The following is a 24,345-nucleotide window of genomic DNA, read 5'->3' as shown; positions in this document are numbered from 1 at the left end:
TTAACATCTGCTAACCATGTGTATGTGACCATTAACATCTGCTAACCATGTGTATGTGACCATTAACATCTGCTAACCATGTGTATGTGACCATTAACATCTGCTAACCATGTGTATGTGACCATTAACATCTGCTAACCATGTGTATGTGACCATTAACATCTGCTGACCATGTGTATGTGACCATTAACATCTGCTAACCATGTGTATGTGACCATTAACATCTGCTAACCATGTGTATGTGACCATTAACATCTGCTAACCATGTGTATGTGACCATTAACATCTGCTGACCATGTGTATGTGACCAAAATGTTTTTATTTGATGTCTGCCCAATGTGTTACTGCCTAATGACTCTTCACTGAATTTAACATACAGATAGAGAAGGATTTGGCTTGCCGGCCTAAGAGCAGCCAAGAGAATGGTTACCCTAAGATGGCAAGCCCCACACACTCTTCCATCATCAATGGATTCATTTATTAATGGATATAACTGATTTAAAATGTCAAAATCTCAACTGCATGGTGCAAAATCAGAGAATATTAACATATGGACTACAACACTTGGCAGTATAAATCATGACTTTAATATATGCACATAAGTAAGAAGGTCCTGTGGGTGGGATGGAGAACGGGAAGGGGGGATACATGATATGCACATAAGTAAGAAGGTCCTGTGGGTGGGATGGAGAACGGGAAGGGGGGAGAAGGTCCTGTGGGTGGGATGGAGAACGGGAAGGGGGGAGAAGGTCCTGTGGGTGGGATGGAGAACGGGAAGGGGGGAGAAGGTCCTGTGGGTGGGATGGAGAACGGGAAGGGGGGAGAAGGTCCTGTGGGTGGGATGGAGAACGGGAAGGGGGGAGAAGGTCCTGTGGGTGGGATGGAGAACGGGAAGGGGGGAGAAGGTCCTGTGGGTGGGATGGAGAACGGGAAGGGGGGAGAAGGTCCTGTGGGTGGGATGGAGAACGGGAAGGGGGGATACATGTGAGAACGGGAAGGGGGGATACATGTGAGAACGGGAAGGGGGGATACATGTGAGAACGGGAAGGGGGGATACATGTGAGAACGGGAAGGGGGGATACATGTGAGAACGGGAAGGGGGGATACATGTGAGAACGGGAAGGGGGGATACATGTGAGAACGGGAAGGGGGGATACATGTGAGAACGGGAAGGGGGGATACATGTGAGAACGGGAAGGGGGGATACATGTGAGAACGGGAAGGGGGGATACATGTGAGAACGGGAAGGGGGGATACATGTGAGAACGGGAAGGGGGGATACATGTGAGAACGGGAAGGGGGGATACATGTGAGAACGGGAAGGGGGGATACATGTGAGAACGGGAAGGGGGGATACATGTGAGAACGGGAAGGGGGGATACATGTGAGAACGGGAAGGGGGGATACATGTGAGAACGGGAAGGGGGGATACATGTGAGAACGGGAAGGGGGGATACATGTGAGAACGGGAAGGGGGGATACATGTGAGAACGGGAAGGGGGGATACATGTGAGAACGGGAAGGGGGGATACATGTGAGAACGGGAAGGGGGGATACATGTGAGAACGGGAAGGGGGGATACATGTGAGAACGGGAAGGGGGGATACATGTGAGAACGGGAAGGGGGGATACATGTGAGAACGGGAAGGGGGGATACATGTGAGAACGGGAAGGGGGGATACATGTGAGAACGGGAAGGGGGGATACATGTGAGAACGGGAAGGGGGGATACATGTGAGAACGGGAAGGGGGGATACATGTGAGAACGGGAAGGGGGGATACATGTGAGAACGGGAAGGGGGGATACATGTGAGAACGGGAAGGGGGGATACATGTGAGAACGGGAAGGGGGGATACATGTGAGAACGGGAAGGGGGGATACATGTGAGAACGGGAAGGGGGGATACATGTGAGAACGGGAAGGGGGGATACATGTGAGAACGGGAAGGGGGGATACATGTGAGAACGGGAAGGGGGGATACATGTGAGAACGGGAAGGGGGGATACATGTGAGAACGGGAAGGGGGGATACATGTGAGAACGGGAAGGGGGGATACATGTGAGAACGGGAAGGGGGGATACATGTGAGAACGGGAAGGGGGGATACATGTGAGAACGGGAAGGGGGGATACATGTGAGAACGGGAAGGGGGGATACATGTGAGAACGGGAAGGGGGGATACATGTGAGAACGGGAAGGGGGGATACATGTGAGAACGGGAAGGGGGGATACATGTGAGAACGGGAAGGGGGGATACATGTGAGAACGGGAAGGGGGGATACATGTGAGAACGGGAAGGGGGGATACATGTGAGAACGGGAAGGGGGGATACATGTGAGAACGGGAAGGGGGGATACATGTGAGAACGGGAAGGGGGGATACATGTGAGAACGGGAAGGGGGGATACATGTGAGAACGGGAAGGGGGGATACATGTGAGAACGGGAAGGGGGGATACATGTGAGAACGGGAAGGGGGGATACATGTGAGAACGGGAAGGGGGGATACATGTGAGAACGGGAAGGGGGGATACATGTGAGAACGGGAAGGGGGGATACATGTGAGAACGGGAAGGGGGGATACATGTGAGAACGGGAAGGGGGGATACATGTGAGAACGGGAAGGGGGGATACATGTGAGAACGGGAAGGGGGGATACATGTGAGAACGGGAAGGGGGGATACATGTGAGAACGGGAAGGGGGGATACATGTGAGAACGGGAAGGGGGGATACATGTGAGAACGGGAAGGGGGGATACATGTGAGAACGGGAAGGGGGGATACATGTGAGAACGGGAAGGGGGGATACATGTGAGAACGGGAAGGGGGGATACATGTGAGAACGGGAAGGGGGGATACATGTGAGAACGGGAAGGGGGGATACATGTGAGAACGGGAAGGGGGGATACATGTGAGAACGGGAAGGGGGGATACATGTGAGAACGGGAAGGGGGGATACATGTGAGAACGGGAAGGGGGGATACATGTGAGAACGGGAAGGGGGGATACATGTGAGAACGGGAAGGGGGGATACATGTGAGAACGGGAAGGGGGGATACATGTGAGAACGGGAAGGGGGGATACATGTGAGAACGGGAAGGGGGGATACATGTGAGAACGGGAAGGGGGGATACATGTGAGAACGGGAAGGGGGGATACATGTGAGAACGGGAAGGGGGGATACATGTGAGAACGGGAAGGGGGGATACATGTGAGAACGGGAAGGGGGGATACATGTGAGAACGGGAAGGGGGGATACATGTGAGAACGGGAAGGGGGGATACATGTGAGAACGGGAAGGGGGGATACATGTGAGAACGGGAAGGGGGGATACATGTGAGAACGGGAAGGGGGGATACATGTGAGAACGGGAAGGGGGGATACATGTGAGAACGGGAAGGGGGGATACATGTGAGAACGGGAAGGGGGGATACATGTGAGAACGGGAAGGGGGGATACATGTGAGAACGGGAAGGGGGGATACATGTGAGAACGGGAAGGGGGGATACATGTGAGAACGGGAAGGGGGGATACATGTGAGAACGGGAAGGGGGGATACATGTGTATTTGCGTAATGCAGGTTATTTGTTTTTGTTTGTCTTGTCAATCACAAAAATATAAAAACTTGATCACAAACAACAAAAACATTCTACAGACAACAATATTTACAAACACCAAGAAGCCCAATAATAACAAGATCAATGATTTGTAAATGAAAACAGTTTTTACAACACAGTGTTGTGATTCATTATATTAATGAAAGACTCTAGTTGACAATGTCTGTCAACTCAATGGTGTTTATTGATGAATATTTATAATCATTGTCATGTTACCCAGCAAGACACCAAAAATTGTCGCTTAAACAGAAGAGGGAAATAACAAAGAGTCACTGACAGCACCCAAAAGGAAACAGATGGGGTTTTAGGAGGGGTTCTGAAAAACAGCCATGGGGGTGTCCACTGAAAGATGACTAGCAACAACAACTGGAACCTAAAAGACACCCACCATGAGACCCACTAAATTCACCAAGAAGAGGTAAACAAAAGAAAATCCCAAAGACAGGAAGCAAACCAAAAAGTGAAGCAAATCTAAAACAGGCAAGATCAGATAAAGGATTGTTTTCTAGAAATCAAAATGGGGAGCGCCAACTAAAAACGTTGACCCTCCAAATCTTCCAAGCCAACTGGAGCACTGGGCCAGCCACACAGGTGAAACATCACCCGACTAACGAGATGACAAGCCAGCACAGGTGTAACACATACTGACTAACGAGGTGACACCAATTGGTGCGCCCAACATGCTAATGTCCAACCTCAAATATTATAGAAAAAATAAACGAAAGTCTGTAACATATGTTTATACACTAGAGAGATATTCTACATTGTTGCTCCAGTGTGTCTTACTGAACATGACCAGGATTAGAGTGAAACATCATGTTGTGTTTGACACAGGGACACTGAGGAGTCATCCCAAACATAAAACCCTGGATAGAGGGGCTCAGTGAAAGTGGTGTAGAATGTGTACAGGTGGGTCAGTGTGTCAGAGGAGACTCTGTAGAAGGACAGAGTGCCGGCTGGCCAGTCCAGATACACTCCTACTCTGTGGGAGCTGGAGGAGGGGACGTCTATGGTAGTGGGATTATTATTATGCCAGGCAGTGTAACTGTTGTCATAGCAGTCCAGACTCCAGGACTTGTCATTGTATCCAATCACACAGTCATAACCCCTTCCTCTCCTGCTGATTCCTTTATATGTCACTCCTATATCAGCCCCTTTCCCACTCCACTCTACCTCCCAGTAACAGCGCCCAGTCAGACCCTCTCTACACAGCACCTGTTCCCTGTCCTGAAATCTCTCTGGGTGATCAGGATACGGCTGCTCCTCTCTCCTACATGTCACCTTTCTGTTCTCCTCAGACAGAGAGAGGTGTCTGTTTACTGTGTTTGGGTCCAGTGTGAGATCACAGGCATCTGATGGATGAAACCAGACATAATATTAGAAATCATCATCATTCACATTAGAATGTTAACTCACTTTTCACAAATTCATTTAATGTAGATGTTTCTAGGTGTCAAAAGGAGAAGTTAAGGTAACTTGAGGCTTGTTGAATGATCATATGTTATACTGTACGGTAATATAAAACACACTTATTCTGATTAATTACACACACATTTCTAATGTAACACGAGCACGCCAAACACATACACAGACACACATTGTCAAAGCAACTCTTTCTAAACGTTGGTGTCCCTGATTTCTGCTTCTGTAGAACTACATATTATATTTAATATGACCAAGTAAGTAATGATGGTGGTCTTTGACTTTGACTTAACTTGAATTAAGACTTATTCTTTGTCATATTCTTCACAGCAGTCAACACTTACATTTTCTAAGCCCAGGCTTCATTGTGTTCTCTCCACCATGTTCCACACTGTAGTGGTAAGCAGAAGAACAGACAGTCATTGAGTGATACATGTGAACTCACTCAGGCACACACAGACACACACACACACACGATCAGCACTTGTGTAACACAGTTTCTCAGGACCCCCGCAAGGTGGGTGTCCCCCCCCCCCCCCCCCTCCTTAAAATAAAAACAACATTTAATGTATCAGCCAGAAAGCAAATTAGGCCTATAGGCCAGGGACCATCAACTAGATTCAGCCTATAGGCCAGGGATCATCAACTAGATTCAGCCTATAGGCCAGGGATCATCAACTAGGTTCAGCCTATAGACCAGGGATCATCAACTAGATTCAGCCTATAGGCCAGGGATCATCAACTAGATTCAGCCTATAGGCCAGGGATCATCAACTAGATTCAGCCTATAGGCCAGGGACCATCAACTAGATTCAGCTTATAGGCCAGGGATCATCAACTAGATTCAGCCTATAGGCCAGGGACCATCAACTAGATTCATCCTATAGGCCAGGGATCATCAACTAGATTCAGCCTATAGGCCAGGGATCATCAACTAGATTCAGCCTATAGGCCAGGGATCATCAACTAGATTCAGCCTATAGGCCAGGGCTCATCAACTAGATTCAGCCTATAGGCCAGGGACAATCAACTAGATTCAGCCTATAGGCCAGGGATCATCAACTAGATTCAGCCTATAGGCCAGGGACCATGAACTAGATTCAGCCTATAGGCCAGGGACCATCAACTAGATTCAGCCTATAGGCCAGGGATCATCAACTAGATTCAGCCTATAGGCCAGGGACCATCAACTAGATTCAGCCTATAGGCCAGGGACCATCAACTAGATTCAGCCTATAGGCCAGGGATCATCAACTTGATTCAGCCTATAGGCCAGGGATCATCAACTAGATTCAGCCTATAGGCCAGGGATCATCAACTAGATTCAGCCTATAGGCCAGGGACCATCAACTAGATTCAGCCTATAGGCCAGGGATCATCAACTAGATTCAGCCTATAGGCCAGGGATCATCAACTAGATTCATCCTATAGGCCAGGGATCATCAACTAGATTCAGCCTATAGGCCAGGGACCATCAACTAGATTCAGCCTATAGGCCAGGGACCATGAACTAGATTCAGCCTATAGGCCAGGGACCATGAACTAGATTCAGCCTATAGGCCAGGGACCATCAACTAGATTCAGCCTATAGGCCAGGGATCATCAACTAGATTCAGCCTATAGGCCAGGGACCATGAACTAGATTCAGCCTATAGGCCAGGGACCATCAACTAGATTCAGCCTATAGGCCAGGGATCATCAACAGATTCAGCCTATAGGCCAGGGACCATCAACTAGATTCAGCCTATAGGCCAGGGACCATGAACTAGATTCAGCCTATAGGCCAGGGACCATGAACTAGATTCAGCCTATAGGCCAGGGACCATCAACTAGATTCAGCCTATAGGCCAGGGATCATCAACTAGATTCAGCCTATAGGCCAGGGATCATCAACTAGATTCAGCCTATAGGCCAGGGACCATCAACTAGATTCAGCCTATAGGCCAGGGATCATCAACTAGATTCATCCTATAGGCCAGGGATCATCAACTAGATTCAGCCTATAGGCCAGGGACCATCAACTAGATTCAGCCTATAGGCCAGGGACCATCAACTAGATTCAGCCTATAGGCCAGGGACCATCAACTAGATTCATCCTATAGGCCAGGGATCATCAACTAGATTCAGCCTCGGGCCGATTTCTTGACTGGATGGTCGGGGGGAACATAATTACAAATAATTAATAGACTGCAAATTGACCGCAAGAAGCCAAAAACAGATATGATGTTTGGCTAAAAGATAATCATTTTCAAACCTTGCTTACATTTCTTTATGATCACGTGTCTCTATTATGGTGGGAATAGTTGGGAACCGATGTCTTAAATTAAATCACGTAGAGCTGATTTTCTTTTATATCCAACAATATATACAGTACCAGTCAAAAGTTTGGATACATCTACTCATTCAAGGATTTTTCTTAATTGTTTATATTTTCCACATTGTAGAACAAAAGTGACAACATCAAAACTTTGAAATAACACATATGGAATCATGTAGTAACCAACAGGACAATGACCGGTCACTCTCATGGAGTGCTGCATCAGATGACCTGGCCTCCACAATCACCCGACCTAAACCCAATTGAGATGGTTTGGGATGAGTTGGACGGCAGAGTGAAGGAAAAGCAGCCAACATGTGTCCTCAGCATACACTACCATTCAGGCAGAGTTGCAAAGAAAAAGCCATATCTCAGACTGGCCAATTAAAAGAAAAGATTAAGATGGGCAAAAGAACACAGACACTGGTCAGAGATATGGCTTTTTCTTTGCAACTGCCTAGAAGGCCAGCATCCCAGAGTCGCCTCTTCACTGTTGACGTTGAGACTAGACAGAGGAACTCTGCCTAGAAGGCCAGCATCCCAGAGTCGCCTCTTCACTGTTGACGTTGAGACTAGACAGAGGAACTCTGCCTAGAAGGCCAGCATCCCAGAGTCGCCTCTTCACTGTTGACGTTGAGACTAGACAGAGGAACTCTGCCTAGAAGGCCAGCATCCCAGAGTCGCCTCTTCACTGTTGACGTTGAGACAAGACAGAGGAACTCTGCCTAGAAGGCCAGCATCCTGGAGTCTCCTCTTCACTGTTGACGTTGAGACTGGTGTTTTGCTGGTACTATTTAATGAAGCTGCCAGTTGAGGACTTGTGAGGCATCTGTTTGTCAAACTAGACACTCTAATGTACTTGTCCTCTTGCTCAGTTGTGCACCGGGGCCTCCCACTCCTCTTTCTATTCTGGTGAGAGCCAGTTTGCGCTGTTCTGTGAAGGCGGTAGTACACAGCGTTGTACGAGATCTTCAGTTTCTATGGAATAGCCTTCATTTCTCAGAACAAGAATAGACTGACGAGTTTCAGAAGAAAGTTATTTGTTTCTGGCTATTTTGAGCATGTAAATGAACCCACAAATGCCGATGCTCCAGATACTTAACTAGTCTAAAGAAGGCCAGTTTTATTGCTTCTTTAAACAGAACAAATGTTTTCAGCTTTGCTAACATAATTTCAAAAGGGTTTTCTAATGATCAATTAGCCTTTTAAATTGATAAACTTGGATTAGCTAACACATCGTGCCATTGGAACACAGGAGTGATGGTTGCTGATAATGGACCTCAGTACGCCTACAGTGAGGGAAAAAAGTATTTGATCCCCTGCTGATTTTGTACGTTTGCCCACTGACAAAGAAATGATCCATCTGTAATTTTAATGGTAGGTTTATTTGAACAGTGAGAGACAAAATAACAACAACAAAAAATCCAGAAAAATGCATGTCAAAAATGTTATAAATTGATTTGCATTTTAATGAGGGAAATAAGTATTTGACCCCCTCTCAATCAGAAAGATTTCTGGCCCCCAGGTGTCTTTTATACAGGTAACAAACTGAGACTAAGAGCACACTCTTAAAGGGAGTGCTCCTAATCTCAGCTTGTTACCTGTATAAAAGACACCTGTCCACAGAAGCAATCAATCAATCAGATTCCAAACTCTCCACCATGGCCAAGACCAAAGAGCTCCCCAAGGATGTCAGGGACAAGATTGTAGACCTACAGAAGGCTGGAATGGGCTACAAGACCATCGCCAAGCAGCTTGGTGAGAAGGTGACAACAGTTGGTGCGATTATTCGCAAATGGAAGAAACACAAAAGAACTGTCACTCCCTCGGCCTGGGGCTCCATGCAAGATCTCACCTCGTGGAGTTGCAATAATCATGAGAACGGTGAGGAACCAGCCCAGAACTACACGGGAGGATCTTGTCAATGATCTCAAGGCAGCTGGGACCATAGTCACCAAGAAAACAATTGGTAACACACTGTGCCGTGAAGGACTGAAATCCTGCAGCGCCCGCAAGGTCCCCATGCTCAAGAAAGCACATATACATGCCCGTCTGAAGTTTGCCAATGAACATCTGAATGATTCAGAGGACAACTGGGTGAAAGTGTTGTGGTCAGATGAGACCAAAATGGAGCTCTTTGGCATCAACTCAACTCCCCGTGTTTGGAGGAGGAGGAATGCTGCCTATGACCCCAAGAACATCATCCCCACCGTCAAACATGGAGGTGGAAACATTATGCTTTGGGGGTGTTTTTATGCTAAGGGGACAGGACAACTTCACCGCATCAAAGGGACGATGGACGGGGCCATGTACCTCCTTCCCTCAGCCAGGGCATTGAAAATGGGTCGTGGATGGGTATTCCAGCATGACAATGACCCAAAACACACAGCCAAGGCAACAAAGGAGTGGCTCAAGAAGAAGCACATTAAGGTCCTGGACTGGCCTAGCCAGTCTTCAGACCTTAATCCCATAGAAAATCTGTGGAGGGAGCTGAAGGTTCGAGTTGCCAAACGTCAGCCTCGAAACCTTAATGACCTGGAGAAGATCTGCAAAGAGGAGTGGAACAAAATCCCTCCTGAGATGTGTGCAAACCTGGTGGCCAACTATGAGAAATGTCTGACCTCTGTGATTGCCAACAAGGGTTTTGCCACCAAGTACTAAGTCATGTTTTGCAGAGGGGTCAAATACTTATTTCCCTCATTAAAATGCAAATCAATTTATAACATTTTTGACATGTGTTTTTCTGGATTTTTTTGTTGTTATTCTGTCTCTCACTGTTCAAATAAACCTACCATTAAAATTATAGACTGATCATTTCTTTGTCAGTGGGCAAACGTACAAAATCAGCAGGGGATCAAATACTTTTTTCCCTCACTGTATGTAGACATTCCATAAAAAATCAGCCGTTTCCAGCTATAATAGTCATTTACAACATTAACAATGTCTACACTGTATTTCTGATCAATTTTATGTTATTTTAATGGACAAACATGCGCTTTTCTTTCAAAAACAAGGACATTTCTAAGTGATCCCAAACTTTTCAAAGGTAGTGTATGTGGGAACTCCTTCAAGACTGTTGGAAAAGCATTCCAGGTGAAGCTGGTTGAGAAAATGCCAAGAGTGTGCAAAACTGTCATCAAGGCAAAGGGTGGCTACTTTGAAGAATCTAAAATAATAAATATATTTTGATTTGTCTAACACTTTTTTGATTACTACATGATTCCATATGTGTTATTTCATAGTTTTGATGTCTTCACTATTATTCTACAATGTAGAAAATATTGAAAATAAAGAAAAACACTTCAATGAGTAGGTGTGTCCAAACTTTCGACTGGTGCTGTATATATATATTTTTTGTTCGGAAAACTTGGGAGGGGGGGGGGGGGAATAAAACCACCCGTGGTCCAAATTTGGCCGTCAGTTGGGGAACCCTGCTATAGACTGTACCATGGTGCTGAAAATGCGACAAGTCTATGCGACTGCAGGCCTATCAAATCGATGATTGGTTTTCTGTGGTGCCAGGGACTGAATAGCTTTGCTTTAGCTGTTTATTGGTAGGCCTATTTGATCGTCATTTTCACATCTTTCACCTAACATTTCACAACGTTATACCCAGTGTCACAATGCGGCCATTTTTAGACTTGGTTGGTGTCAATGATGCAATCACTTGTTGAGTAATTCAAGTTGGAAATTCTAACATTGCAGATTGTAACTGAATATGAATCTAGGCTGTCATCGTAAGTAACAATTTGTTGTTAACGGACTTGCCTGGATTATATAAAGGTTACATACACATATTTTTTTTTTATGACGGAACCACCCTCTCCCAGTTTGGATAGAAGTTGCCGTGCAAGTCCAGTCTATTACAAAGTCAAATAAACAGTCAGTCCACCCTCAAAACACTAGTTTACAAGGGATTGTTTCATTATGCAGTGTACTATATACAATATGTAGCTGCAATTTAGCTGCTACATTATATATACACAAAAGTATGTGGACATTTCACAAATTAGTGGATTTGGCTATTTCAGCCACACCCATTGTTGACAGGTGTATAAAATCGAGCACACCGCCATGCAATCTCCATAGACAAACATTGACAGTAGAATGGCCTTACTGAAGAGCTCAGGGACTTTTAACGTGGCACCGTCATAGGACGCCACCTTACCAACAAGTCAGTTTGTCACATTTCTACCCTGCTAGAGCTGCCCTGGTCAACTGTAAGAGCTGTTATTGTGAAGTGGAAACGTCTAGTACACCGGCTCAGCTGCGAAGTGGCAGGCCACTCAATCTCACATAACGGGACCGCCGAGTGCTGAAACGCGTAAAAATCATCTGTCCTCGGTTAAAAGACTCACTGAGTTCCAAACTGCCTCTGGAAACAACGTCAGCACAAGAACTGTTCGTTGGGAGCTTCATGAAAAAGATCCCTGTGTGCAATGCCAAGCGTCGACTGGAGTGGTGTAAATTTGCCGCCGTTGGACCATGGAGCAGTGGAAACGGGCTCTCTGGAGTGATGAATCACGCTACACCATCTTGCAGGCCAATGGATGAATCTGGGTTTGGCGGATGCCGAGAGGATGCTACCTGACCTCAACCCCATCAAACACATTTAGGATGAATTGAAATGCCAACTGTGAGCCAGGCCTAATCGCCCAACATCAAACGCAAGTTCATCAGTATGAACAAAATTGAAAACCATTTTTTTTAAGCCCTCTTGAACTAGTGTCCGCTAAAGATGATGATCTGTTTGCATCTGCCAGTATATTGGTTGTCCAATATCCAGACGACCTGTCCTCAGAGCTTCCTATACAATGAATCTGTTTCTGTAACGTGTTGCGTCCCGCAGTTCAAGTTGTTACAGAAGTGCTGTATATGAAGCACCACTTAGCTAGCCTGATAACTCAAACACGTCTGATATGAACATTGACATAAACCCTCTACATACTTGAGTTTCTCCAGTCTGCAGTGTGGATCCTCCAGTCTAGCAGAGAGCAGTCTGACTCCTGAGTCTCCTGGGTGATTGTAGCTCAGGTCCAGCTCTCTCAGGTGTGAGGGGTTTGACTTCAGAGCTGAGACCAGAGAAGTACAGCCTTTCTCTGTGACTAGACATCCTGACAGCCTGCAAAGAGTCAAATCATATTAAAACCACACTGCTATTCTTTGGTGGTGAAAATAGTGGCAGTGTATATTTTGTAACATTTGCAGATATATCAGTGTCCTGAAACCTGCTATATCTATTCATAAATGAATGTATCATTATAAAAACATGTTTTTTATCAAAGTATTGCTTGTAGAGACAAACAATGTATAGTACAAATATTTGAGTAGAATGACCAGACCATTTTAAAAAGCAGTACCAGTCAAAAGACAGACAGTGAGGTATCAGATTTAGATTGCATTGAGTATACAGTCCACACCATATCTATAATGACAGTGAGGTATCAGATTTAGATTGTATTGAGTATACAGTCCACACCATATCTATTTTGACAGAGAAGAAACAAGTTTTAAATGATCTCTATAATCAAGCATTTTAGATTTGACATCAAATGTTTCATATGAGGTGACAGTATATAATGTCACCTTCTATTTTATGGTATTTTTTATACGTATCTGTTTCACCGTTTAGAAATGAGAACACTTTATTTACAGTGCCTAGCATAAGTCGAATATGAATATTGGACCAAGTACTAAACTTTTGACTTCTTTAATACACTAAAAAGTGAATTTGTCCAAGTAATTAGGACTTCTTCAAATGGGAGAACTAGATACATAAAGTGCTTTTCATTTGTAAATGGTAAAACAGATATGTATGAATACCTTCAAATTAAAGGTGACGTTCTGTTCTGTCGTCTATTATGAAGCATTCTATCTCAAATCCAAAATGCTGGAGTATAGCACCAGATTTAAAACTCTAAGCTTCACTGTCCAAATACATATGGTGTGGACTACACTGAGTGTACTAAACATTAGGAACACCTTCCTAATATTGAGTTGCACCCACTTTTGCCCTCTAAACAGCCAAAATTCGGTGAGGCATGGATTCTACAAGGTGTCGAAATGTGTTAGACAGGGATGCTGGCCCATGTTGACTCCAATGCTTCCCACAGTTGTGTTAAGTTAGCTGGTAGTGGATCTCTACTCCAAATAGGTTGTTCCATCTCATCACACAGACGCTCAATTGGTTTGAGATCTGGTGACTGCGCAGGCCACTGCAGTAAGCAGAATTCACTATCGTGTTCGTGGAACCATTCCTGGACAATCCTAGTATTGTGGCATGGGGCGTTATCCTGCTGAAGAAAATCTATTTGCAGATGGATACACTGCTGGCATGAAGGGATGCATCTGATTGGCAATGATGTTCAGATATCCTGTGGCATTAAAACAATGCTCCACTTTTATCAAAGGGCCACCAAAGGGCCACCATCGCACTACCACCACCAGCATGCAATGTTGACACACGGCATGATTGATGCATGTACCCCATGCCACAGTTGCGCATTCTTCAATGGTTCTTGGGCATCAATGTTGTACTGACTGTCAGTTGACTAACTGCAGCCTGTCTGTTGCTCTGTACAATTCACGTCAGCCTCCTTTGTCCTCTTTCATCAATAATCTGTTTTTGACCACTGGCCTGCTGGATGTCATTTGTGTGGTGGTACATTCTTTATACACACAAGAAATTGTTAAGCGTGAAAAACCCAGCAGCGTTTAGGTGCCTTTTGGCAAACTCTAAGGGAGCTGTCGTGCCTTTACTGAGGAGTGGCTTCCTTCTGGCCACTCTACCACAAAGGCCTGATACTTCTTCAATTTTTAATTGATGGAGTCCACTGTGTTCTTGGGGACCTTCAATTCTGTAGAAATGTTTTGGTACCCTTCCCCAGATCTGTGCCTTGACACAATCCTGTCTTGGAGCTCTACGAAAAATATATTCGACCTCATGGCTTGGTTGTTGCTCTGACATATGCAGTCAACTGTGGGACATTATAGATAGGTGTGTGCCTTTCCAAATCATGTCCAATCACTTGAATTTACCACAGGTGGACTCCAATCAAATTGTATAAACATCTCAAGGATGATCAACGGAAAAAGGATGCACCTGAGTTCAATATCGAGCAAAGGGTCTGAATACTTCTGAAAATAAGATAATTCAGTTTATTTTTTGAATAAATTTGCAAAAATTCCTAAAAACGTGTTTTCGTTTTGTCATTATGGGGTATTGTGTGTAGACTGATGAGTACAACTTTGTATTTAATCAGTATTAGAATAACGCTGTAACATAACAAAATGTCAAGCGTCTGAATACTTCCCGAAGGACCTGTATGTGTGCCTGGTAAACACGTGGATCTGATAACAGTTACCACTTGTTGACCAACTACAGGAATACTGACCTCAGAGTCTCCAGTTTACAGTGGGGATTCCCCAGTCCAGCAGAGAGCAGCTTCACTCCTGAATCCTTCAGGTCATTGTTACTCAGATCCAGCTCTCTCAGGTGTGAGGCGTTTGACTTCAGAGCTGAGACCAGAGCAGCACAGCCTTCCTCTGTGACTCCACAGCCTGACAGCCTGACAAATCGATCATAATGATATTAAAACGGACTGTTAATTTAACACGAATAGTGTAGAAGGACAATGGCAGATGCATTTGGTTCATTCTCTCACACAACATATAGATTCATCTTCCATCTCCTAGAATTGTATGGTCGTATTGTTATACTAATATGAACACCAATGCACTGATTCAATATGTTATTCAATAATACATATTTTTCTCTAAACTGAATATTTATTCCTGATGATAAGTACTTAAATGTCATTGTATGTACTCACAGAGCAGCTCTGGAGGCTTTGACCACTGGCAGCAGCCTCAGAAGACCTTCCTCTGATCTGGAGTATTTCTTCAGGTCAAACACATCCAGCTCCTTTTCTGAAGTCAGCAACACAAAGACCAGAGCTGACCACTGTGAAGATGACAGTTTGGCGTCTGAGACACTTCCTGATCTCAGGTAGCGTTGGATCTCCTCCACTAGAGAATGGTCATTCAGTTCATTCAGACAGTGGAACAGATTGATGCACCTCTCTGGGGAGGGATTCTCCCTGATCTTCTCCTTGATGTACTTGACTGTTTCTTCATGGCTCTGTGAGCTGCTTCTTGTCGTTGTCAGTAGACCTCGTAAGTGCTTCTGATTGGACTCCAGTGAGAGGCCCAGAAGGAAGCGGAGGAAAAGGTCCAGGTTTCCCATCTCACTTTGTAAGGCTTTATCCACAGCACTCTTGTAGACAGTAACTTCAGGCTTGTCTCTGAACAGTGCAAAAAAGTTGCTTGATACTGATTGCGGTTTGGCCATTAGATTCTCATTGTTATTGATGAATGAAAGGAACACATATACAGCAGCCAGAAAGTCCTGAATGCTCAGATGCACGAAGCAGTACACCTTGTCCTGGAACAGCCCACATTCCTCTTTAAAGAGCTGTGTGCACAATCCTGAGTACACTGAGGCTTCATTGACATCAATGCCAGCCTCTTTCAGGTCTTCTACACAGAAAATTAGATTGCCCTTCACAAGCTGTTGAAAAGCCAGTTTTCCCATTGACAGAATGCTCTCTTTATTCCAGTGTGGACCTGTCTCTTCTTTCCCAAGATACTTTTCATTCTTCTGTTTGGTATGAAATACCACAAGGTGTGTGTACATCTCAGTCAGAGTCTTGGGCATCTCTTCTCTCTTATGTTTCAGCATGGGTTCAAGGACTATTGCAGAAATCCAACAGAAGACTGGAATGTGGCACATGATGTGGAGGCTCCTTGATGTCTTTATGTGTGAGATGATTCTGCTGGCCAGATCCTGATCCCTGAATCTCTTCCTGAAGTACTCCTCCTTCTGTGAGTCATTGAAACCTCGTACCTCTGTCACCTGGTCAACATACCCTGAAGGGATCTTATTGGCTGCTGCAGGTCGGGTAGTTATCCAGAGGAGAGCAGAGGGAAGCAGATTTCCCTTGATGAGATTTGTCAGCAGAACATCCACTGAGGTTGACTTTGTGACGTCACAACATATCTTGTTCTTTTGGAAGTCTAGGGGCAGTCGACACTCATCCAGACCATCGAAGATGAACAGAACTTTGTACTTGTCATAGTTGGAGATGGTTGATTCTTTGGTTTCCATTGAGAAGTGATTGAGAAGTTCAATCAAAGTGTGTTTTTTCTCTTTCATCAAATTCAGCTCCCGAAAAGGGAATGAAAATACAAATTGGACATCCTGATTTGCTTTTCCTTCAGCCCAGTCCAGAATGAACTTCTGCACAGAGATTGTTTTTCCAATGCCAGCGACCCCCTTTGTCAGCACAGTTCTGATAAGTTTGTCTTGTCCAGTTAAGGGTTTGAAGATGTCGTTACATTTGATTGCAGTCTCTGGCCTTGCTTGTTTCCTGGTTGTTGTCTCAATCTGTCTCAGCTCATGTTCATTATTGACCTCTCCTTTTCCACCCTCTGTGATGTAGAGCTCTGTGTAGATCTTATTGAGAAGTGTTGGGTTTCCTTGTTTAGCGATCCCCTCAAATACACATTCAAACTTCTTCTTTAGATTAGATTTGAGTTCACGTTGGCAAATCACAGCAAGTTCATCTGAATGAAGAATTAACACAGAGGATATTAATATTACGTCTGTTTTAATGCCTACAGTGGTTTTAGGACTATGTTGTAAAGTTGTAAATTATAACCATTGTTTTCTATTAACTGTCTGTATAAATGTTTTCATAATGCATTACACACTGGTGTGACTGATTCTATTATTATTAATATTTTTTACGGCATTATTAATGTTCTCTCTCCTTCTTTCTCTCTCTCTCTCTCTCTCTCTCTCTTTCTCCAACACAACACAGCCCTGCTGCTACTTGATGAGGTCACTAGGTGTTGTGTTGAGGCTGCTACAATATCATTGAGTTACACAGCTACTTTAGCTGTACTTTAGTTACAGCTTTTAAATGTTTGCAATAAAACAGCATTCAACTTGAGGCAGACAGATCTTACATTTCTCCAGTGTGTCAGCAAGCTCCTTCTGGTTCATGTTCCTCAGGATGTGCAGTGTGATCTTCAGAGCCCCCTCTCTGGCACTGCTCTCCTGCTTCTCATCTTCAGCATCCACCACTTCCTTATCCTGCTTCTGACTCTCAAAGCCTTCTGGGAGTTCTGGACTAAGAATCCTCTTGAACATCTTCAGCTCGTTCTTCACAAATGTCATAAAATTCTCTTCAAGCAACTGAAATAAATAAAGTAAATAAGTTAAGCAAGAGAATAAATGCTTTCTAATGCACATATTAATGAATTATTGACAGATCGATTTTAGTAAAACAAAAACAAATGTACATAACAGGATCACATACACTGAATATGGAGGCCAGGTCTGTTTGATGACTCTGGGAAGACTGACCACTGAGAATCTCTGACTCTGATCTCTCCTGTTGGTTTCTGTGGACAAAACCTGAGATTAAATTTCCTCATCCAGAGAGTGCACAAACACACACACACACACACACACACACACACACACACACACACGCACACACACACACACACACACACACACACACACACACACACACACACACACACACACACACACACACACACACACACACACACACACACACACACACACACACACACACAGAGAGAGAGGGAATGTTGTGTTTGTTTAATACTGTTTTAGGACTATGAAAATGGAAAAAAAAGATTAGCCTATGGATTATGAAAACAACAAAAATAATTTGGAAATGGGAGAGGAGAAATGACTAGAGACAGTGTTGTTTAACTCACTGACCATGACCCATGAGTTCTTCTTACCTTTGTTCAGTAGAAAAGTCTCCCTCTCTGAAGTCTCTAGGTGGATCCATAGACCAGTCACTCTTCATGGACACACAGCCGGGTACAGGGGAGGCTGGTCTCTCCTGCTTGATTGGGCTTCAACACAACAGAGACAAACATTACATCTCTCATCTACTATCAGCTCAGATGGGGAAACATATTTTATTTAACCTTAATTTAATTTGGCAAGTCATAAACAAAAATAATCACATGGTTTATCCTTCTCTCTGTGACCGCCGATAACTTCAGAACAAAGTTGACTACAAATATAAACTTACCAATGTCTTCGCAATTAATACAAACATGCGACGTATAAAATTATTCTTCAAATTAAAACTGGGATGACTGCATTAAAATATAAACAGAAGGCTAAAGGCCTATTTCACTCAGATTGAAATGCATTTCATGTTCAATCAATTGAGTTATACTTGCTACTTGTAGGCTACTGTCTGTAATTGGTCTCATTATATTTCCTGAAAGCATTGAAAGTAGTGGAAGGCGCTCAACTAACGTTTGTCGAGGTGCGACCAAAACATGTGATCATCATTAGAGAAAAAAACATTTGCAACACTCGCTCACCATTAAACATGGTTTGTTTATTGAAGCAAGATTAAAAGATTAACGTTCCTGCCGTCAATGGCCTGCATCAGAATAATCACACAAAGGGAATGGACAAGTTCGTGTAGGGCACCACGTGGAATGAGTGTCTACGATTGTCTCCCGCTGAGTTGTGTTCAGTTTGCTTGAAAGTTTGCTACGTTACATAACGATTTGAAGTGAAGGACACGTTTCCACAAATCTTTCTTGAACATTCTTGAATGGATTTTAGGTTACATTAGGTCCCGTTTGGCGAGGTGTTGCTTGAAGCAATGAGTGATGTATTTAAACAGCTGTGGCCATGCTGACAACGTTCCCCAACCTACAACCCAACCCTGTTTTTCAACTGGTCCTTCAGTACACCGCCGTTTCCGTTCAATTGAAGGTTCATGAAGGTAAAACATACTGAATGCAGCCCTGGTGGTGCTAATGAGAGGGTGTGGTAGACTATAGAGTGCCACATTGTGAGTCATAGTACCCATAAAACCTAGCAGTCAAACAGGGAAATGGTTCCAATCATTTTTCCCATAAAGGATTTTAAAAACATTGAAAATAAGGGCTGTGTTTCCCCTGCCGTGACGTTTTGATAACCGTGTAAAACGCTCTAAGAAAAGGTGACTTTTCTCAATATATTCACATGTATTTACCCTCCCAAAATGAAACGCTAATTAGCTGCTAATGTGGCTATCATAATGAACTAGAAATGCCATGATGATCTGAGCGAGACTGCCGATGCAAAGCTAATCTCTGGATTAACTATCTAATGTTAGTTAAATATTGTAATGAATAAATTGGCTACATGTCTTTAAATAGACCGTGCTGTGAACTGTCTTGTGCAAGTTTTAAATTGACACAAAACCTCTTAGCAAAGGTGTCAGCTAGAGATCACGTGCAGGAGCTAGTAGTTTTACTTTGATGCTAATTAACAGTTTTGAATCAGAGTAAATGGAGCCGGATATATTGCGAAAAGTCAACTCCTCCGAGAGATTTACACGGTTATCAAAACGTCATTCCTTACACGGTTATCAAAACGTCATTCCAGGGAAAGCCTACACTAACAAAGAAAGGGGCCCTTCACAAAAACATAATATAGTCCTTATGTAGGTTAAGACCTCTGGGGACTAAACTATCCAAGGAAGGGATCCAGAACATCACTCTCTGGATGTCTCCAACACATTTGTTTTTGCTGACTTGTTCAATTCCCCAATAAAATAACTCACAAAGCGAGTGAACTCTCTCTTTGAAATGAAGGGTCACTGGGGTGTTGGGGTCAGCACATCAAATGGCATTTCAGTACTCACAAATTCTAGTGAGTAACTTGGTCTATCATGTGTAAAATAAGCCGCACAGGCAGCGAATCATGTAGATCACATTGCGAGAATTTAGATCATGTAGATCACATTGACCCAATCCGGGGTAGGAGAACCCTTATATACGTTTGGTTTACTGGCATTGAGTACAATTGCCGCACTTGTATTTGCTGGGGGAATAGGCAGTAGGCTTTTACTGGTTCCACTTGTGTATTTGACCACTAGGTGGAAACATTGACCACAGTAACGCTCACCCTGATGAGATGACCAACCTGTAGAGTACCAGTACCACAGTATGAGTCATAATACCCATAAAACCTAGCGGTCAAATAAGGAAATGGTTCCAATCGTTTTTCCACCATAATTTTTTCCCAAAGGGTATTTTAGAAACACTTAAAATAAGGGTTGTGTTTTGTGTAGGCTTACCGTGGCGTGACGCTTTGATAGCTGTGTTATTCTCTCTAGGACAATATCTTTTAATATATTTACTATATTTACCCCCCAAAATGAAAAAGAACTACAAAAACCCTGGAATGAGTAGGTGTGGCCAAACTTTTGACTGGTACTGTAGTAATGAATAAATTGGCTACATTTCTTTAAATGGACAATTCTATGAACTGTCTTGTGCAAGTTTAAAATTGACACAATACCTGTTAGCAAAAGTGTCAGCTAGAGATGACATGCAGGAGCTTGCAGGGATTTGTAGTCTAGCATAATGTCTGCTTTGATGTTTTAAAAAAATGAACGGTGGAAAAATGATTGGAACCATTTCCCTGTTTGGCTGTTTGGTTGTATTATCCTGCAACGATCTGGGGAATAGTTACAGGAGAGATGAGGGGGGATGAATGAGCCAATTGGAAGCTGGGGATTATTAGGTCATTAATTATCATGTTAAGGAAAGATTTGAATGGAGAAAGCTGATTGGAGAGCAGCGCTCCCTTTCTTTCCATCCTATCAGTACTGACACATGCTCTAATGACGCATTTAGTGGTGTTTTGGGAAACGTATGTTACATCTTCGGCCGATGTAGGAAAGATGCATCGTTAAAATACTCTGAATCCTAAATTCCATCTCTGTCAGGAAACCGGCCGCAAAGAGATTTACAGTACAGTTGCCGTACAGCCTGAAATTCAAACTTGTAGTGTATTCAAGGGTTAAAAAGGCATACATTTTAGGATGGCTAGGTGAAACAACCACATATCACAGTCAAATATACAGGATGCGAACATTCCATTCCAGCTAAACAATGGATTTATAGCGTTTTGACAAAATTAACATTTTCATACACATCTAAAATCTATGAATTAAACATGTGAGAACAATAACATTGAAGGCTACCCATAAGCAATCATTTCTGATCTAAAAACACAAATGTGAAAAAATTGTGGATAAAGCATTTTGGAAATAAACTTAATAAATGATTCAACAATATTGTCATCTCACCTCTTAGCTTTGGAGTAATCTTCCCCAGAGAGACTCGTTTTAGAGGCAGGGCCCCCCTCCTCTCTCTCCCCAGAGAGACTCATTTTAGAGGCAGGGCCCCCCTCCTCTCTCTTCCCAGAGAGACTCATTTTAGAGGCAGGGTCCCCCTCCTCTCTCTTCCCAGAGAGACTCCTTTTAGAGGCAGGGCCCCCCTCCTCTCTCTCCCCAGAGAGACTCATTTTTTAACACTGACCCCTAAACAGAGATCCAGCATGTTGGTTGCGGTTAACACAGTGACAACTAATTCTTTAATTCTTAGAAATAAAACATTTACTAACAGACATATCGAAACAGTTAGGTGATTTAATGCAATCACATGAACATGTAGTTGTGACATCTCTTCTCCATGGTAACTGTCAATAATAATAATAATACGCCACTGTTTGTTAAGGTCGTTATGGACAGTGCAGCAACACAAGGCCATGTCTCACACTTATTTGTATTAATTAAAAGTAGGCTATTATCTATCAATCTGTTCTTTTCTAAACGTATCGGAGAATGTAGACAGAAGGGCTAAAACGGACATGATTGATCTGAGGGGGAAAATCATTGATCCATTCAGAAAGGTTTTTTGCAACAAGTAAGATATGTTATATTATGTAAAGTAGGCTAGGTTATAATGTATAATAGCGTTTTGTTAGTGATATACAGATCGAGGTCTATACCTCGGCTATAGCCTACCTATCATAGATGACCAGCCTAAACCTGTTCAGATCAGTTCACATAGGCTATCAGTGGCAGGACTGATCACCTTCAAACCAGTTTTAAGTCTAAATAACAGAGAATGTAGTGATATTTTCACAACATTTCCTACGGAGACCATCAGGTCGGTCAGCATGATAACGGATCATATCTCAAGCTTTTTGTCTACTGAATGTCTGACAACGATCTAACTGTAATAGTTCTATGTAGCCTGGACTTACCACAGTCTGCCGGTATGTCCTTCAAATCAACACATTTATCCCACTTCTAATGTTGCCGAGAAATGTGGCCCACAGTTTCAACAGCCATTTTGTAACTGTAAGTTTTAAAGTTACTGACAATTACACAAGAGGAATTTACATAACTTCTGACGGTCCTGAAGAGGAAGTAGCCTCTCTTACACCAACCGGCATCTGGCTCATAGAGACTGAAGGACTATGCACTCTATGCTGCACACCACATCATGCCATCTCTGAACTGGGGGAAGGTATTGGGAAGGTAGAAAGATAACAGTGAATATGAGACATGGGGGAAGGTATTGGGAAGGTAGAAAGATAACAGTGAATATGAGACATGGAGGAAGGTATTGGGAAGGTAGAAAGATAACAGTGAATATGAGACATGGAGGAAGGTATTGGGAAGGTAGAAAGATAACAGTGAATATGAGACATGGGGGAAGGTATTGGGAAGGTAGAAAGATAACAGTGAATATGAGACATGGAGGAAGGTATTGGGAAGGTAGAAAGATAACAGTGAATATGAGACATGGAGGAAGGTATTGGGAAGGTAGAAAGATAACAGTGAATATGAGACATGGAGGAAGGTATTGGGAAGGTAGAAAGATAACAGTGAATATGAGACATGGAGGAAGGTATTGGGAAGGTAGAAAGATAACAGTGAATATGAGACATGGAGGAAGGTATTGGGAAGGCAGAAAGATAACAGTGAATATGAGACATGGAGGAAGGTATTGGGAAGGTAGAAAGATAACAGTGAATATGAGACATGGAGGAAGGTATTGGGAATGCAGAAAGATAACAGTGAATATGAGACATGGAGGAAGGTATTGGGAAGGTAGAAAGATAACAGTGAATATGAGACATGGAGGAAGGTATTGGGAAGTTAGAAAGATAACAGTGAATATGAGACATGGGGAAGGTATTGGGAAGGTAGAAAGATAACAGTGAATATGAGACATGGAGGAAGGTATTGGGAAGGTAGAAAGATAACAGTGAATATGAGACATGGGGGAAGGTATTGGGAAGGTAGAAAGATAACAGTGAATATGAGACATGGAGGAAGGTATTGGGAAGGTAGAAAGATAACAGTGAATATGAGACATGGAGGAAGGTATTGGGAAGTTAGAAAGATAACAGTGAATATGAGACATGGAGGAAGGTATTGGGAAGGTAGAAAGATAACAGTGAATATGAGACATGGAGGAAGGTATTGGGAAGGTAGAAAGATAACAGTGAATATGAGACATGGAGGAAGGTATTGGGAAGGTAGAAAGATAACAGTGAATATGAGACATGGAGGAAGGTATTGGGAAGTTAGAAAGATAACAGTGAATATGAGACATGGAGGAAGGTATTGTGGAGGAAGGATGTGGCGAAGCCGGGTTGGATACCTGAGCCAACTCCCCGGGCTTACCGTGGAGTGAGAGGGCGTCGTACTGGTCAGACACCGTGTTATGCGGTGGAGCGCACGGTGTCCCCAGTACGCGTGCTTAGCCCAGTGCGGGCTATTCCACCTTGCCGCACTGGTAGGGCTAGGTTGGGCATCGAGCCGGGTGCCATGGCACCAGCCTTACAGGTGGTGTCCCCGGTTCGCCTGCATAGCCCAGTGCGGGCTATTCCACCTCGCCGCACTGGCAGGGCTACGGGGACCATTCAACCTGGTAAGGTTGGAGAGGCTCGGTGCTCAAGAGCGTGTGTCCTCCTTCACGGTCCGGTATATCCGGCGCCACCTTCCCGCCCCAGCCCAGTACCACCAGTGCCTACACCACGCACCAGGCTTCCAGTGCATCTCCAGAGC

The 24,345-nt window shown here is 43.8% G+C and overlaps 1 protein-coding gene across 1 annotated transcript; it reads right to left on the bottom strand.

Annotated features, from left to right (window-relative positions):
- Positions 1-3,719: 3,719 nt before the first annotated feature.
- Positions 3,720-21,751, bottom strand: LOC129831990 (NLR family CARD domain-containing protein 3-like). Its single transcript, XM_055895690.1, has 9 exons — positions 21,568-21,751; positions 18,197-18,313; positions 17,737-17,821; positions 17,384-17,612; positions 15,187-16,978; positions 14,749-14,922; positions 12,303-12,476; positions 5,382-5,428; positions 3,720-4,967 (listed from the first exon to the last, which is right to left on the bottom strand). Exons 1-9 carry the CDS (start codon positions 21,693-21,695, stop codon positions 4,417-4,419), a joined length of 3,297 nt encoding a protein of 1,098 aa, XP_055751665.1. The 5' UTR covers positions 21,696-21,751; the 3' UTR covers positions 3,720-4,416.
- Positions 21,752-24,345: the final 2,594 nt, after the last annotated feature.

Source organism: Salvelinus fontinalis, chromosome 2 (assembly GCF_029448725.1).
Source record: "Salvelinus fontinalis isolate EN_2023a chromosome 2, ASM2944872v1, whole genome shotgun sequence".
NCBI lineage: Eukaryota > Metazoa > Chordata > Actinopteri > Salmoniformes > Salmonidae > Salvelinus > Salvelinus fontinalis.
Note: the sequence above shows the minus strand (reverse complement) of the source record. Positions and strands in the feature narration are given on the sequence as shown.

Excerpts from the sequence above, each read along its gene's own strand:
- LOC129831990 (XM_055895690.1), bottom strand. The coding sequence starts at position 21,695 with ATGAGTCTCTCTGGGAAGAGAGAGGAGGGGGGCCCTGCCTCTAAAATG. Across the intron at positions 18,314-21,567 it reads GATTACTCCAAAGCTAAGAG|CCCAATCAAGCAGGAGAGAC; the intron begins GTGAGATGACAA and ends GTTGTGTTGAAG. Across the intron at positions 17,613-17,736 it reads ACCTGGCCTCCATATTCAGT|TTGCTTGAAGAGAATTTTAT; the intron begins GTATGTGATCCT and ends TATTTATTTCAG.